Below are 16,640 nucleotides of genomic sequence, written 5' to 3' on the forward strand. Positions count from 1 at the left end.
CTGTGCGTAGTGAGGCTGGTCTGTCGGCTGTACCAACTGAATACACATCAAGAGGAGGATATCGCACTACGCATTTTGTGGTACGGCTTCAATTCTTGATCTGTTTTAAAATAGAAGCGTGATCGCTTGGATTGTAAATAATAGCTGAAATCTGTGTTATAACTTATAACTGTGTTATTTGCTAACAGTAACAGGCTAGCTATCATTGGTTAACTATGGCATTGTTACCGGCTATTTAAATGACTTGTAATTTCCCCACACCATATGGCAGGTTGGCATAGGCTACAGCAGAGTTGATCTTAGATTTTTGAAGATGAATAGATAGCATAAGTTAACTTAACTCGTTTAGCTAAAGCTAGTTATTACTAAGTAACAGTTAGCCACCATTTACTGTATCACTGGTAGGCAAAACAATATATAATTAGGCCTATAAAAAAATTAATAATAATAATAATAATCAGAGACAGTGTGAACAAAACAAATAGCATTATGCCAGAGGGTCAGGAAGGTCCATATCATCATAGACTCTTCCCCAGGTCAAAGCATCACCATAGTTTTGACCTGGGTGACCATGATGATAGCCGACATCATAGCTTTTACAGGTAACAGGAAATGCTTGCACCAAAACAGTCTGGGGGCACTGTTGTACTTGGTACAGACTTGTATCAAGATTCAAGACTATCAGAGATGTATTTTATCGAGTCGGACATTTATTTTTTAGCATTGAAAGTAAAATACATCTATGGTAGTCTTGATCCAAGGCTAGAGTGGGGACTAGGAAAATGTGGCCACCTGGAAGAGTGGGTGCACTTTGGGGTGAGAAGAGTGGACAGTGGACACTAGGGAAATCGGTGCATCAAAACAGAGTGGGCACCGGGAAAACTGGGCACTAAGGAAATGTGGGCACCAACACATAGTGGTCACTGGGTGAAATTCTGGTGCCAAAACAGGAATTCTTTGAAGTCGTATACAGGTAGGTTCCTGTCCACAGGACAGGTTTTGCACCGGTCTGGCATGTGTATTACTGGAATGCAACTACATTTTCAGATGTTCCCCTAACCAGAACATTTTATGGCAAATGTTATATTAGTTTGAGGTTAAGGTTAGGCATAGTTCTGTGAGGTTAAGATTAGGTTTAGGCATAGTTTTACTGAGGTTAGGGGTTAAGTTTAGTTTTACGCATCATTTTATTGAGGTTAGGATTAAGTTTAGGGTTAGGCATAGATTTACAAAAAGGTTCTCTAAATGCCCACTTTTCCTGGTACCCACTCTTCTCTAGTGCCCGAGTTGGCACTAGCAACAGGAAAGGTGGGTGTAACGCCCAGGATTTGAACTCGGGTCTCCCGCGTGAAAGTCCAATATCTTGACCACTAGACCAAACGGATATCCCTATGGACCAGGGGAGATATTAGACTCCCCTGGTCAACGGATATCCCTATGGACCAGGGGAGATATTAGACTCCCCTGGTCAACGGATATCCCTATGGACCAGGGGAGATATTAGACTCCCCTGGTCAACGGATATCCCTATGGACCAGGGGAGATATTAGACTTGTGAGGCCATTCGGCTGAGGCTCTGAACCTACATGGGCACCAAAACATTCTAGGCACTAGGGAAAACGGGGAAAAGTGACTAATTTCAACTACAAATGCACATGAACTGTTCAGACAATGGATGTGTGTACTGTGGATATCTGCCATGGCAACAAGTGTCATAGAATCTTTTAAAAAAAAAAGTATGCTGAATCTATGGAAGAATTACTGTACACTTATTTAAATTATTATCCATTCATTATTCTATGGGACATATTTACAACTCAACAAAAGTAACCTATTACATATTAGAACACATCATTGTATAGGCTAAGCAATACCATACATGCTATTATGACTTCTATCACGAGCAGCTCAGCATTATTATTATTTTTTTGTACAAATACCGTATACCCTGGTGAAATGTGTCAGGGAGGTATGAAAAAAGAAATGCCACGCAAGCAAGCAAGCCTATAAACTTCAAATCACAGTTTTCATGCAGCTCAAAGTGGTGTATAATATGCAGCTTTACTGCTGCTTTCTAACTCCCAGCCTTCCGTCCTGGTGGAGATAATAAAAATGGGATGGGACGATTATATAGTAGTAAATCCAAATCGCATGAAAGATTTATGTCGTGTACAGTTTAGGCACTATTTGTTGAATACAAAGAGATGAATGCTGACACGGAAGGATGCAAATTGACAACAAATGGTAAAATAATAGCATAGGTATATAACCGATATAGGTGGTATACAAAAATAACGACGATAGAAGAACTGGAATAGTAGACTGGCTATTTTACCTATTGGTCTTACAGTGAAGTATTATAGGACTTAAGTGGTTATATGGATAATAGCAGTTGCACGTTGTTGTAGAGCGTTCTCCTCCTATAGTACACAGCTGATGTGAACTCGTGTGTCTGGCCTTAATTTAGCTCCTGGCTGTGATGTCAAGGGGGTGTGCTTGGGGAGTTACCTCCACAGCAACCTATCATCTTCCATGACCCAGTTTGAACGGTGTCTCTCCGTCAGGGGGGGACAAATCAAACATTTCCTCCAGGTCACCCACCACTGTACTTACTTGCTGCTGTGGTCCAGGTGCTCTCTGTTTGCAGTGTGTATTTATTCACCACGGTAGATTATTGATTGTTCCAGCAGGGGGCCGGGGGGGGGGGGGGGGGGGAGGACATGCAGCACTGCTGGTTGTCTCTCCTTCACGCCAGCCTTCCTATGGTATTCCCCTCATGCGTTAAAAATGTCCCACTCTTTTCTAAAACGAGTGTGATCTCAACTCTGTTATTTACATGCAGGTAGAATTTGAATTTATATACATGCACAATGCAATAATGAAACCACCAAAGCTGAGAGGATTGCCAAAAAGACTGGTGATTGACATTATTAAGATGAACACATTTTCCTAAACTACGTCCCCAGTAACTCCCCGTTAGGTATTTTTCTTTTGTAGATCTGTTATTTTGGTGGATGACGGTTCTTGTGATCTATGACCCGGTGTCCCCTATGGTCTTGCCGAATTATGGATAATGAATTGCCCTGTGACTGACATTTGATGTCACACTGTCCCACTGACTGTAAAATAGTATGGTTCTGGCCCCGCCAGAGTTAGTAACACTGCTCTCCTAGCTAGCGTTGGTAGATAAGAAGTGTTTTGTTTCCGTTTGCCATAACACCCAGCTTCTGTGTTTTTGCCCTTGAAGTGAGTATTCGCTCTAACAGACTGGTAAACTGCACTCAATGACGTTATGCCCTGTCCCCCGGTTCCACTAACTGATATTGCATGTCCGGACTATCTCTGCCCTGTGAGATAGTTCCTGTATGCAATATTCGTGACGTCTTGCATTATCTGTCCATTTGTAAACAAATATGTTTTTTTGACCTTGTTGTTCAACACATTTTCCGGTGTATTGATTACGGTATGCTATATTAACCCTGTTCAATTTGGACATGGGGAGAGATCCTTGTGGAAACGCTGTCCGGATTGCATGCCTTCTTCTCTCCCGATACAATGGTGAATATGAATATATCTGATTGAACCCCCTCCTAGCTCTGCTTGTCTGAAGTGGTCTTCCTTGTGTCTGTCAAATTCATTCTAAGGTATTTTGGTTAACTCTGTTGTACTCTGACTTTTACTCATTATAGCCTAAAAGGTTTTTATAACCATTTCTGTAAAGTTCCAGTGAAGAGTATTTTATTGTAATTAGATTACTTCCAAAAGTATTTATACAGTTCAGGTGTTCCGAAGCTTCTAGCTCTCTGCTATCGAAGCTTTTCCTTATTTATCATAGTCTTTATTTTAATACAGTCCTTTCAAGTATAATGGTAGAAATATTCCCATCACTCCCCAAGATCTAATGATACTACTTCAGTGATGTGAATAGGTTTTCAATGTAATGAGTCCCGGGATGCAGGGGTGGTCTTTTAGATGAGTCCCACTTCAGCGACGTTTAGAGTCATATTTTGTCATTTTTACAAATTGCAGCATTTAACTCCCCTTTCATTTTATATGGTTATAATCATGTGGAAAACGGATGAATAAATGATTATTATATTAAAGCTAGCAAAATAAACTAGAATAAAAAAAAATGCTCTACATATTTCATATTATTTTGGCTATATGTATTATCTCATAGCGCGCCACCGAGAGGCGTGCTACGAGCTTGTAGGTCTGCTAGTTTTGAAAAATCAAAGAACGACTGACATAGAAACATAGCTTTTTCAGAAAACTGTCAGGATGTAGAAGACATTTTTAGAATCTGATCCCAGGTCAAAATGGGTTAAATTATTTGCCGTCTGTAACTTGAAACCCCATGCACTGTATCATGACTATTTGATGCTCCTGACTGTGTCCCTGACCCATGGACAACATGGCCTGGATGCTGCATGTGGGATTAGTTCACGTGGGCCCAGGACGGGTTAACTAAGGTCAACTTGGTCCTCCTCGTTCTTTTGTGCTGAATATGAAAGAGAAGTGTGTTTCAGCAGGCTTGTAAAGCCAGCGGTGCGCTGAGTCCATGAATTGTCAAACTGCGAAAGGCTTTGGTGCATTATTGACTATATAATATAGGGCTGCAATTATTGATTGTTTTCTTAGTGATTATTCTTGAATACCAGACGACTCGCCCCTTTACCAACTGGCCCCCGCGAAATGTGTTAATGCAGTTAACAGTTCATTTAGTATTTCCCTCCCTCTCTGAAATCTGAAATGATCTTGTATACAGATGTATTTGATTGTATAGTAGTTGATCTCTATAGGGCCTTCTAGCAGTTAATTTTGTTTTATTAAACACATTTCTTCTATGTAGCCCATGTTTTGTAATGGCATCATCATGCTATTATGCATATTTCCACCGACCGAGGTCGAACCAAAGTGCTTCACATCACAGAGCATAAAACATACATTGAGGCAAAAGAGGATAGGAAGATAAATTAAAGCAAAAAATAAAAGGAAGGAAAAGCATTATATAAAAAAATGTCAGAACAGAACAATATATCAGAGTGATTCTTATGCATGTATGTATCAATTAACCACGTAGGGCAGGTCTCATTTTATACGCTGTCGCACAACACTGTCACAATGCTATGCCACTGTGTATATTTTACACATATTTTGTATATTTTTTGCTAGTTTCACCACGTCCAAGTTTGTTTATATGAGGTCGCCACGGTTACACAATATGTCCGAGTGAGTTCAGGCTGTTATGGTTAGCACGCTAATAGAAGGCTTTGCTGAAGTTTCAAAAGTTGCTGTGTCTGTCGGTGACTTAACCCATTCTGGGCGGTGTTTTACCCCCTCAGGCTGGGAACCCATTTTTGGGTTCTGTACAGTATGTACAGTATTCAAAAATGTAAAATGTTTGATGCTGCTATATAAATATTTGAAGTTTCTCAGAAACCTTAGGTCTCAACATGCAGGGGCAGGCTGCAGAATATGGGATGCTGAGCAGAAACCGACCTTGTATTTAACACTCTTGCCATTCTTGATTATGTCGTCATGGACGTGACTCCATATTTGGGCACGACGCCACACAAGATATAGAACTACACATAGTTGGGCATAACTGATAGAGATCTCCATATTTGTCGCATGAATGACTCAGTCGTGAGTGACTCATCATGGTGACAAGAGAGCAAACGCTGCCAGACGGTCACAGATATATAAGCACTAAGCAGCGCATTCAAAGAACTTGATCTACTGTAAACATCTATAGAGTAAGCTCTTGACACAATACAGTAGACCTATAATACTCCATCCCTGTCCCTCAAAGACAAACCCTTGGATTGGATCACGGTTAGATATCGCTGGTTAAGTAAGTTATGATCTGGTCACCATGGATGACCTGGTCCTATAGTCTCTCTACCAATCCCCCTTTACTTTTAGTAGTTTTACTTTTTACACTGTTGTAAGACCAAATCTTTTTTACAGTTATGCGGTTTTAACAAGTGGTTATTCAAGACTACTAGATTGAGTCGATTATACAATAAATTAGAAATGTGTTCCCGTCAATTCCTCCCCATCAAAACAAAACAACGACAACACACTACTCAATTATTAAACTAATAAAAAAAAGTTAAATCGCTAGAATAATCACATAAGAAAATAATCAACAGTAGTTAAGTTTCTCATAATGAATTTGCATTTCTCCCCTCCCCCCCTCAGACTGTGTAGGCGTAGTACAATGGAAGGGTTAATCTCCAAGCTGAGCCGGAGCCTGAGGGGCGCGGCCCCCATGCTCGCCCGCGGCGTTCACTCTGGAACGCGTCCCGCCTCCACCGCCGCCGCCACCACAAAGAGGAAGGAGCAGAGTCGCCTCAGCGCGGAGGAGGTGTACGCCCGGGAAGACAAGTACGGCGCCCACAACTATCACCCCCTCCCCGTGGCGCTGGAGAGGGCAGAGGGTGAGTGCATGGCGTTGTCACGTCATGGAAACCATAATCCATGCATTAACCCATTCTGACCTGAGATCAGATTCATACGAGGTTTCCACTGGACACACACTGGGTCTGATTAACCCATTCTGACCTGAGATTAGATTCTAAAAATGTCAGTCGTTCTTCGATTTTTCAAAAATAGCAGACCTACAAGCTCATATCGCGCCACTCGGTGGCGCGCTATGAGCTTGTAGATCTGCTATTTTTCAATAGCTAAAGCATAACATGATGCTAATACCAAAACGTGCTCCAGTTCAGAATGGGTTAAAGTGTTCTCAGTCCCCACGACTGATTTCAGTCATTTGGATTCCATATAGAAGCCAGCACGTGTTCCATGAAAACATGTTACCCACTGAAAATAGAGATCTACAAGTTCACAACGGCTATAGTTCTCCCTTATATTTCACGATTTGAGTGTTTGAAGTCATGGTCAAACTAGTAATTAGAATACATGTTCAGAAGAATCTTCTATGCCATGGAAATATCCCATAGAATCTATGGGATATTTCATAAAAGTAAAAGGTTTTAATTAAAGCCTCAATCTGTGATTTCTTCACCTATTTTGCTGTATATGTAGAACAGCAGGAACAATATTACCAAAACATCATAATTCTACATATTTTCTAATTGTTATTTTGGGGCGGGACACCCCTTTTGGTGTTCGCATTATGTTATGCTTTAGCTATTGAAAAATAGCAGATCTACAAGCTCATAGCGACGAGCTATGAGCTACGAGCTTGTGGGTCTGCTATTTTCTTTTTAATCGAAGAACGACTGACATAGAAACATAGCTTTTTCAGAAAACTGTCAGGATGTAGAAGACATTTTTATAGAATCTGATCTCAGGTCAAAATGGGTTAGGAAAAAAATTGAGTGCTAGTGTGATGGGGCAGATTAGGACTTTCGCCTGCCAAAATGTTCAATCATTGTTTGGCCTTTTGGCAAATTGTATCTATAAGAACGTGTTATCTTCCTTTGCTGCCTCCCTCCAGGCCTCTATGTGTGGGACGTGGACGGCAACAGATTCTTTGACTTCCTGAGTGCCTACAGTGCAGTGAACCAGGGCCACTGCCACCCAAAGATCGTGGCGGCGCTGAACGCCCAGGCCTCCAAACTCACCCTCACCTCCCGGGCCTTCTACAACGACGTGCTGGGAGAGTACGAGGAGTTCATCACCAAGATGTTCGGCTACGACAAAGTCCTGCCCATGAACACCGGTAAGGAGAGAAGCACCAACCAGCCCATACGAGCGCCGACGTCACTCGCTCATCCCCTGGTTCCAAGTTTTTCCTCTAATGGAGAATAACATGAGGTCATCTTAAAATCGGCTCATATAAGAATTGTGGTCCAAAAAATAAGCATAACTGTCCGGGTGATGTTGTCGGGGAGGTGTCTCTGTGTCATTTACGACAGTCACTTATATTTGATACAATCTGTTTCTAGTGAAAATTTAACTAATTGGGCAGCAGTAACATTAGCGTTTTTCTCTCAGTCAGTCCATAATGAGTGAAACGGCTGGGATGATTTGTTTATATTTCAAACAGTTCTTATATGAGGCGATCTAAGATCCCCGGATTATAATACAAATTATAATATAAAAGTACACAAACCCGTGGACTCTAGCGATATTGACGTCAGACTCCGGTGCTCTATAATGCGTGTATGTTAAGTCACTGTGTAGCATACAATGTCTGTGTACGGTATATATGTCAGCAGACTTTTTCCATGTGTACCTATTGCAATACATTCACCGGGCCAACACAGAGAGGTATCTGATTTCTATCTTTCATTCTTTTAAACCAGGTGTTGAAGGTGGCGAGACTGCATGCAAGCTGGCCCGCAAGTGGGCCTATAATGTCAAGGGCGTTCCCAAGAACCAGGCCAAAATAATCTTTGCAGGTAAGTCACATCACGTCACGTCAAGAGTAAGACACATCTTAATGTCTTATAAAGCAGCTTGCATAAAATGCGAAGGAGAAAGCAATGTAGTCCCGGAACAATGTTTAAATCTGCGTTGTTTATTCCCACTCTGCCTCGAATAGACGGAAACTTCTGGGGTCGCACCATGGCCGCCATCTCCAGCTCCACCGACCCCAGCAGCTACGAGGGTTTCGGTCCCTTCATGCCCGGCTTTGAGCTCGTCCCTTACAATGACATTCCTTCACTAGAGGTGCACATTTTGTTTTGTTTATATAATAATAATGTTATGTAATATCTTATCGACCTTTGGCTTTCTAGGTGAGCTAATCCTAGGCTAGGGCTTCATGTGGTTTATTCCTTCATGTTTTCTACCGGATGTTTCTCTCAGAAAGCCCTTCAGGACCCAAACGTTGCAGCCTTCATGGTGGAGCCCATCCAGGGGGAGGCCGGCGTGGTGGTACCCGACCAGGGCTACCTGACCAAAGTCAGAGAACTTTGCACCAAATACAATGTGAGTTGTTACTTTGTCTTCCGCAAATTAAGGGGGAACAACTAAGAGTTACAACTATTACAATGTTTCTCTGTGATGCAGTTTTTTTCTTTGACGCTCTTCCACAAAATACGAAATAATTCAAAAATGTACCGATCTCTCTGGTTTGGTTCCAGGTGTTGTGGATCGCTGACGAGGTGCAGACGGGCTTGGCGCGTACGGGCCGGAGGCTGGCCGTGGACCACGAGAACGCCCGGCCAGATGTGGTGATTCTGGGTAAAGCACTGTCTGGAGGAATCTACCCTGTAAGTCATCACCCACATGTAACCTCCTCCAATCTGACATTTAGGTTCATCATAGAATCTATCCATATCTTTTATTCGAGTTGTCCTGTGATGATGTGCGTTTCTGTGCCTTCTCCCCAGGTGTCTGCGGTGTTGTGTGATGACGAGGTGATGTTGACCATTAAGCCGGGGGAGCATGGGTCCACGTACGGAGGCAACCCGCTGGCCTGCCGCGTCGCTATCGCAGCTCTAGAGGTCAGTGATCGTCTGGCCTGCCGCCTGACCGTTGTCTTTGCACCTTCTATCTTCAACCGTTCAATATAGTCTCGTCCTTTTGCTCTCATCGACGTGCTGAGAAATACAGATTTCTTTGATGATTTTTGTCTTTTCAAATGGCTCACAGCAATCGGTTATTGCTTAGCCTACGTGGCTACTGATATGGTAGATATGGTCATTTTAGTTTTCTTTAGTTTTAGTTTTTATACACCACTAAGCTGTATTCGTTTTTCCTGTTTCTGTCTGACTGCATGCAGGTCATGGAGGACGAGAAGTTGGCAGAGAATGCAGAGAAAATGGGCAAGTTGCTCAGGTCTGAGCTGAGAAAGCTGCCCAAAGACATCGTCTCCCTGGTCCGTGGGAAGGGCCTGCTCAATGCCATTGTCATCAAGGAGACCAAAGGTACAGTTAGCACCACTTCCACCACTGCTCAACTCTTACACATCAGCACACTGAGCACACATGCCATTATTGTTCGTTCAAAACGCAGAGTAAACACATCGACCAGTCAATATTATGTCACCCTCCAGACGAATACTTTGACCTATATGATAACGTGACCCCTCCTCCTCCTCCTCCTCCCCATCCTTTACCACAGACTATGACGCCTGGAAAGTGTGCTTGCGTCTGCGCGACAACGGACTGCTGGCCAAGCCCACCCACGGTGACATCATCCGCCTGGCCCCTCCCCTCATCATCAAAGAGGACGAGGTGCGCGAGAGCGTCAGCATCATCCACAGAACCATCGCATCCTTCTAAAGCGAGCTCGCTCTCTCAAAACGCGCAGGAACCACTTTCGACCGGCTTCTTCTGCCCACCGCACTCTAATGAACTGTCCCATTCAATTTCGAGTTGCTCTTAATCATTTACCATTTGAAGAAATGTTGTTTAGCCTTCGAAGAGGCTATACAATGTTACCGTTTTCAATGTCGTTTTAGAAATGCCCTGCTATACTAAATATACATACAGTATATATGCTTATTTCTCGGTTTGAAATGCTGCCAGCGACTCGGATGGGTTCAGAAAAGGCGTATGAGGTATTTTTATACCCAAAATCACTGGACCTTTCACACATTTTATTTGCCCGCTAAATAGGATTTTATAAATATTTTTGAATCTACATTGTTACAAATGAAAAGGAGTAACTTCTTCTGCAGTGGAGAAGGCACTGTTATGTTACTGGCATGGGGTTAGCAGGTATACCGTGGCAGAATGACCAATTGAAAGTTCTTTAATGAGGAACAGCGGGTGTACAGGATACAGGCTGGCATGAAACTAGGAACATAGAAGCTCTGGAACACTGGAACCATTGACGAGACCAAACACTGGAAACACAAGACGAACAACGTCACAGCGACACACAAAGACACTCCCAAACATAACCTGTTCCATAAAAAACAAACTGAAATCACTCCAATAATGAATCAAAGACAAAGAAATCCAACAAAAGAGCTGTGTGGTAAAGTCAAAGTCCAGACTGAGCAAGACTACAGTATGTGCAGTGAGTGAGGACCTCTAGTGAACTGCAGGATAAGCACCTTCTTTTTTTTTTTCCCCAAACCAAATATTCACAGCCCCAAAAAAACACCAAATCCAGGACAGAAGAACCATGGCGGTCCAAACATGCCTTTAATCAAAATCCTTTGGTTCTGAAATGAGATCAGTGGTGTTGTACTGATTTTTATACGAGCGTAGAATCTACATTCTACAGTGTTACTATTTCAGTGTTACAGTGTGAGACAAACCAGGGTAAAGATTTGTCACACTTTTTTGTTATTGATGGACGCGGAGGTACTTTGTACAACCTGGGAATTGTATTAATGTGAATGTACCACTTAATCAAGTGAAATGTTGACTACTGTACTACTGGCCTTTCCACCAAAACCCATGTATTCATAAAAGCTTTTAAATTCTGCCATGACCTAGGTCCTAGGCCTAGGGTAACCGGAACGCTCGCCCCAAAGCACACTAGCTCGCCCCCATCGGTTCTTGTATTTGACCCGGGGCGAGTGCTTCTGTACTCCGAACGAGTACATAATGTGTTATTTTCACATAACTGAATTGTTATGAGGAAGAATAATGTGTTTGCATCGCTGAGGTTTCAACAGTTCCAGTGGAACAGTGAGGGCAGAATCTATAGCTTTTTACGCTGTATAATTTTGGAATTGGGACATATTATTATTTCTGCCAGGAGACGTATATCAGAGGGATGAAGTGTGTTCTTATACTTTAGCTATACCGCCCCATTGGGCCTCGAGCTATTTATCTGTATAGTGTTTGTTTGGTGTTGCAATTGAATGTTAAATCTTATTAAAGAAAAGAGAGAGTGATGAGAGACTATTGCTGGTTGAATGTTTCAGATCTATACCGTATTTAAGTTGTCACCACGCTGTTCACATAATAAATAATTGGCGTCTCATTTTCTATGCCTTGTCTTTATCCGATATCAAGAGGTGGACTTCATTTTTAATGTCCAAGACATTTAGGGCTGTATTTTGCGTGTCTTAAGTACCAGGTCTTATTACCTAACTTGAGTAAACTAAAGACCTGGAGGCGTGATCAATGTCCTTATAGCCACTCAGAATAGCCAAATGGCATTGATCACGCCTCCAGGTCTTTAGTTTACTCAAGTTAGGGAATAAGACCTGGTACTTAAGACACGCAAAATACAGCCCTTAATATTCAACCACAGTAAATTCCCCAGTGTTCATGTAATGAATGTGTGACTCAGAGTCTGTGTGTGAAATGTGAATAGGTATGTGAAAGGGTGCCTTGGATAAAGGGTCTATGGGGCTATGGCATTGTTTAACATTATTATATATATTTACATTGAACCAAAACAACATTTTGGTCACATGTGTAGCTGTCAGAGTTCCCAGCACCAGAATCCCTGCTTGATTTCAACCACTAGATGGCAGTGTGCACATGCTCAAACTCAATCAGTGATGTGCACTGCTGGTGATGTCCATGATAATGTTCCAGAAAGAACACATTTGTTTATTACTTGGCAGCTGTCAACATGATTGATTTTGAAGTTTTGGCCCTTTATGTTTGAATTCATTAAATATAATGGTGTCATCTGTCATTTTTACTCTGTCATTTTTACCCCATCACAAAAACATAGCTGTTGAGCATGTGTGAACGAGCACATTTTCAGCTAGGTCCTGGCTATGTGCCTGAAGCAAAGACAAGAGACATCACTAAAGGAGAAATATGGGCGTAGGGGGCATTTACAAGAGAAGCCATCCGTACTTTTCAAGATAGGCCTATATATTCACGACTTACACATTCCTGGACCCAGTTTTGCACTGTTTGCCCTACACTATCTGAGAGAGGGGCAATTAACCTGTCAGCCCACAAAGTGTAAATCTGACTGAACAGCACTGCTGCAGCCTAACCAGCTAGCCAGCCAAGCCAGCCAGCCAGCCAGCCAGCCAGCCAGTCAGTCAGCCAGCCAGTCAGTCAGCCAGTCAGTCAGTCAGTCAGTCAGTCAGCCAGCCAGCCAGCCAGCCAGCCAGCCAGCCAGCCAGCCAGCCAGCCAGTCAGTCAGCCAGCCAGCCAGCCAGCCAGCCAGCCACTCCAGAGTAGTCTCTGCTCTCCCTCATCCAGAGATGATCCATATCTGTAGTCTGTCTATATATTTTATTTCAGTTATTGTTGATGTCATTAATGTACAATTTTGGGTTTTGTATTTGTATTTCAGACTTATATTTTTTACATGAATGTTGAGTACTGGTGTTGATGTTGGTTTGTACTATATCTGTCATGTATCTGTTGTCTGTCCTGTCTTATGTTTAAAAAAAACTTGAATAATATCTGTAGTCTGTTACCTGCATTAATCCAACGAGGGTGAGACTATTTACTATTAAAACTAGTAACTATTTTTCTAGCACTCTTTATTCTATCCCTTTGTTTGCTGTGCTTGCTGTGTTTTTTTAATATTATGCTATGCTGCTGCATTGTCGTAAGGAAGCCAAACAAAACTAAGTTTTACTCTTATGTACCTGCACACAAGATGTAACAATAAAGTCCAACCTTGAACCTTGAGAGAGAGAGAGAAAGAGAAAGAGAGAGAGCGAGAGAGAGAGACAGACATGACAAGACAACGACAGACAGGATCCTGGACAGGATCCACACACACACACCCCTCGAGGGGTGTGTGTGTGTGTGTGTGTGTGTGTGTGTGTGTGTTTGCGTGCGTGCATTTTCACAGGTCATCACAGAAACAAACAAAAGACGCCTTATATGCAGCCCACATCTATAATACTGTTATGGATGCAGCATGAAGCCATAATGTTGGAAAAGATCTGCCATTTTCACTACTTTTGTGTGACACTTGTATGGTGAAGTTGGCCATTAAATTGATTGAAAGTTCACTTGAAACAATGACAACAATATAACAGAACATACAGCCGGTTAAAATAATGAGACACAATACACATACATACATTCATACACACATTTATTATCATGTTGGTTAGTATTTATTACATTCAATTGAATAGAATAATTTAATTTGAAAAGGTCTGTACATGCATTTGTAAGGTCTTTTCGGATATTACATGAAAACATGAATCACTATCATTACATGTCAATTTTGGAGTACCAAAACCCACAAATAAAATGACTTTATGTCAGACACAAAATGTAAAATAAAATAAAATGCTGACATAAATTGGATATGAATATGAGAATGGATTAACAAATTATACAATAGATTAACAATAAAGAAAAAAACAACAAAATTAACAAATGAAATGACCATGAACAAAGCTATTTTTTTCCTTTCTTTTTTTTAAATGAACAAAACAGTTACATTTTTGACACTGAGAAAGTTGATAAATTGAATTCTAAATACATCTTCAGTCATGAGAGACAAACACGATGTCTGATCTACTTGAGGTCACACAACTCAGCAGAGTTTCCATCACCCTGAACCCAGAATCCAACATGAAGGGGTTGGGTGAATGTGGTGTGGACTCTGTGGAGGAGAGTCATGGTGGCAGTAGCCTCGGAAACCCAGAAGTTTTTATTTACCCTGTAGAAGGCCAGAGTACCTGCACTGTGATCCAGATACACCCCTACTCTGGAGGAGGACACGCGTGTGCCTGGGATTTTAGTAACAATGTCTCTGTGTCTGAAAACATAACATCCTGAGTGACAAAATAAACACCAAGATTTGTCATTGGATCCAAATGCACTTCCTTTATAATCTCCAGTTCTGCTGATGTCTTCATAGGCGATTGCTATATCAACATTGTCTCCACTCCTCGCTACCTCCACGTAGCAGCGTCCAGTCAGAGCCTCGGTACTCAGAACCTGATACTGTGTCGTGAATCTCTCTCGGTGAGGACCATATGATTGTTTTTTGTGCATCCATTTTACTTTTCTGTTCCCTTTAGACAGAGACAGTAGTTGATGGGCTGTGTTTGGATCCAGTGTGATTGGACATGAATGTTGTAAGAACTCAGCTCTGGTCTTGTGTTCTGGATGAGTTGAGAGTAAAACATCAACTCTATCCACTACCTCTGAGACATTTGTCCCTTCCTCATTAAGCATGACCTCTAGTTTGTCGCTCGTCTTTGACACAGCCAGGGTCACATCTTCAAAGTATCTCAGAGGACGGACATTGCTGCTGACTGAGGGGACTGTGGATTCACTGATCCTTGAGAGGGAGAGGTAACTGTGTAGAAAATGGATGTGATCCTCTGTGTTTGAGATCTGCTCCAGCTCAGCACTTCTCGTCCTCAGTTCAGTGACCTCCTGCTCCACGCGCTTCCTCAGTTCTTCAGCACGGTTCACGTCATATTGCTGCTGGTCTCTGATCAGCTCCCTCAACGCAGATTGTCTTCTCTCAATGGAAGAGATCATCTCCTTAAAGATGGTGTCAATGTTCGTCACTGCTCCATCAGCACACTGATTGATGGACTCCACCTCCTGGTGAAGCGCCTTCACGTCTTTCTCTCTCTCCCGGATTCTCTGCTTTATGTTTTTCTGACTCGTATCAAGCTCTTTCTGTCTCTTGGTCCTTTCTTCTGCGACTGGGACAATATCGTGACGTTTGTGTTCTACCACGGAGCACAGATAACAGATACACTGGTGATCAGTACGACAGAAAAGCTTCCTCACCTCTTCCTCGTGACGAGAGCAGATGTTCTCCTGAAGCCTGCTGGAGGTTTTGACCAGCTTGTGTTTCTTAAAGGCAGGAGATTGATAGTGAGGCTGGAGGTGAGTGTCACAGTAAGAGACCAGACACTGAAGACAAGTCTTCACAGCTTTACATTTTCTCCCAGTGCAGGAATCACAGGCCACATCTCCAGGTCCAGCGTAGCAGTGATCAGGAGGAACATCTTGGAGTCCTGTTTCCTTCGGTGTATCCATCATGTCAGTATCCATCATGTCAGCCGACATGGTGTTTTTTTTCAGAACAGGTCTGTGCATGAACGTGACACTGCATTGTGGACAGCTGTATAGCCCTCTTTGATCATCCCGACTCCAGTATCCCTCGAGACACGTACGGCAGTAGCTGTGTCCACAGGGAACAGTCACTGGATCCTTCAGTGTAGCATCCAGACAGATAGAACAGAACTGATCCTGATCCACAACTGCTGCAGCTTGTGCCATTTTACAACTGACTGAATCTTCTGAAAAACAGACAGAGTTCAGTTCGGTTTCACTTTCCCAAAACAGACAAAGTTTCACTTTCCCAGAAATCATTAATCAAATGACATGGGGGAGCTCCTTCCTGCGCGCGCGTGTGCCTGTGCTTGTAGGAGGAGGAGTGTGTACATAAGCATTAGGCAGACTCTGGTTCAGTGTGAGTGTGATTCACTGGTGGAACTATTCACCGCAAATATATGACCCAGTAGTTTTCCTTGTGTTTCCTATGTCTGTCTCTGCCTGTCTCTATCCCTGTCTGTCTCTCTCTATAAAGTTCCAATAATCTACTTGAAGTGTGTGAGACTGTGAGTTCTGAGGGACTTCCCAGCAGTCTAATCATGAAGCCAGTGAGTGAGGACTCTGGCACTATGCTCATTGCTCCCTTTATGCAAGTCTCCATAGTGTTGCAGCGTTAAATAGGTTATGTATTTGTGATTGTCACGCATCGTTAGTGATAAGAGGGTAATAAAAAGAAAAAGAATCATACTCCTATAAAATGGTCAGCTGATGCAATAGACTGTGCCTTCACTC

General features: G+C 42.5%; 2 protein-coding genes across 2 annotated transcripts; one reads left to right on the plus strand and one right to left on the minus strand.

Annotated features, from left to right (window-relative positions):
• On the plus strand, positions 1 to 11,873 carry oat (ornithine aminotransferase). The gene is made up of 10 exons (XM_080789715.1): positions 1 to 80; positions 6,208 to 6,446; positions 7,472 to 7,696; positions 8,283 to 8,378; positions 8,522 to 8,649; positions 8,788 to 8,910; positions 9,066 to 9,194; positions 9,315 to 9,428; positions 9,707 to 9,851; positions 10,048 to 11,873. The coding sequence occupies exons 2-10, from the start codon at positions 6,227 to 6,229 to the stop codon at positions 10,206 to 10,208; spliced, it is 1,341 nt and encodes a 446-aa protein (XP_080645841.1). The 5' UTR covers positions 1 to 80; positions 6,208 to 6,226; the 3' UTR covers positions 10,209 to 11,873.
• Positions 11,874 to 14,284: 2,411 nt separating this feature from the next.
• Positions 14,285 to 16,073, minus strand: LOC308332602 (tripartite motif-containing protein 16-like; the record flags this gene model as incomplete). The annotated part of the gene is made up of 1 exon (XM_080788575.1): positions 14,285 to 16,073. The coding sequence occupies one exon, from the start codon at positions 16,071 to 16,073 to the stop codon at positions 14,343 to 14,345; it is 1,731 nt and encodes a 576-aa protein (XP_080644701.1). The 3' UTR covers positions 14,285 to 14,342.
• Positions 16,074 to 16,640: the final 567 nt, after the last annotated feature.

This window comes from Protomyctophum bolini (genome assembly GCF_963924005.1).
Source record: "Protomyctophum bolini genome assembly, chromosome: 18".
Lineage (NCBI taxonomy): Eukaryota > Metazoa > Chordata > Actinopteri > Myctophiformes > Myctophidae > Protomyctophum > Protomyctophum bolini.

Coding starts and splice junctions, on each gene's coding strand:
- oat (XM_080789715.1), top strand. CDS start 6,227: ATGGAAGGGTTAATCTCCAAGCTGAGCCGGAGCCTGAGGGGCGCGGCC. Junction 6,447..7,471: donor GGCGCTGGAGAGGGCAGAGG/GTGAGTGCATGG, acceptor GCCTCCCTCCAG/GCCTCTATGTGTGGGACGTG. Junction 9,852..10,047: donor TGTCATCAAGGAGACCAAAG/GTACAGTTAGCA, acceptor CCTTTACCACAG/ACTATGACGCCTGGAAAGTG.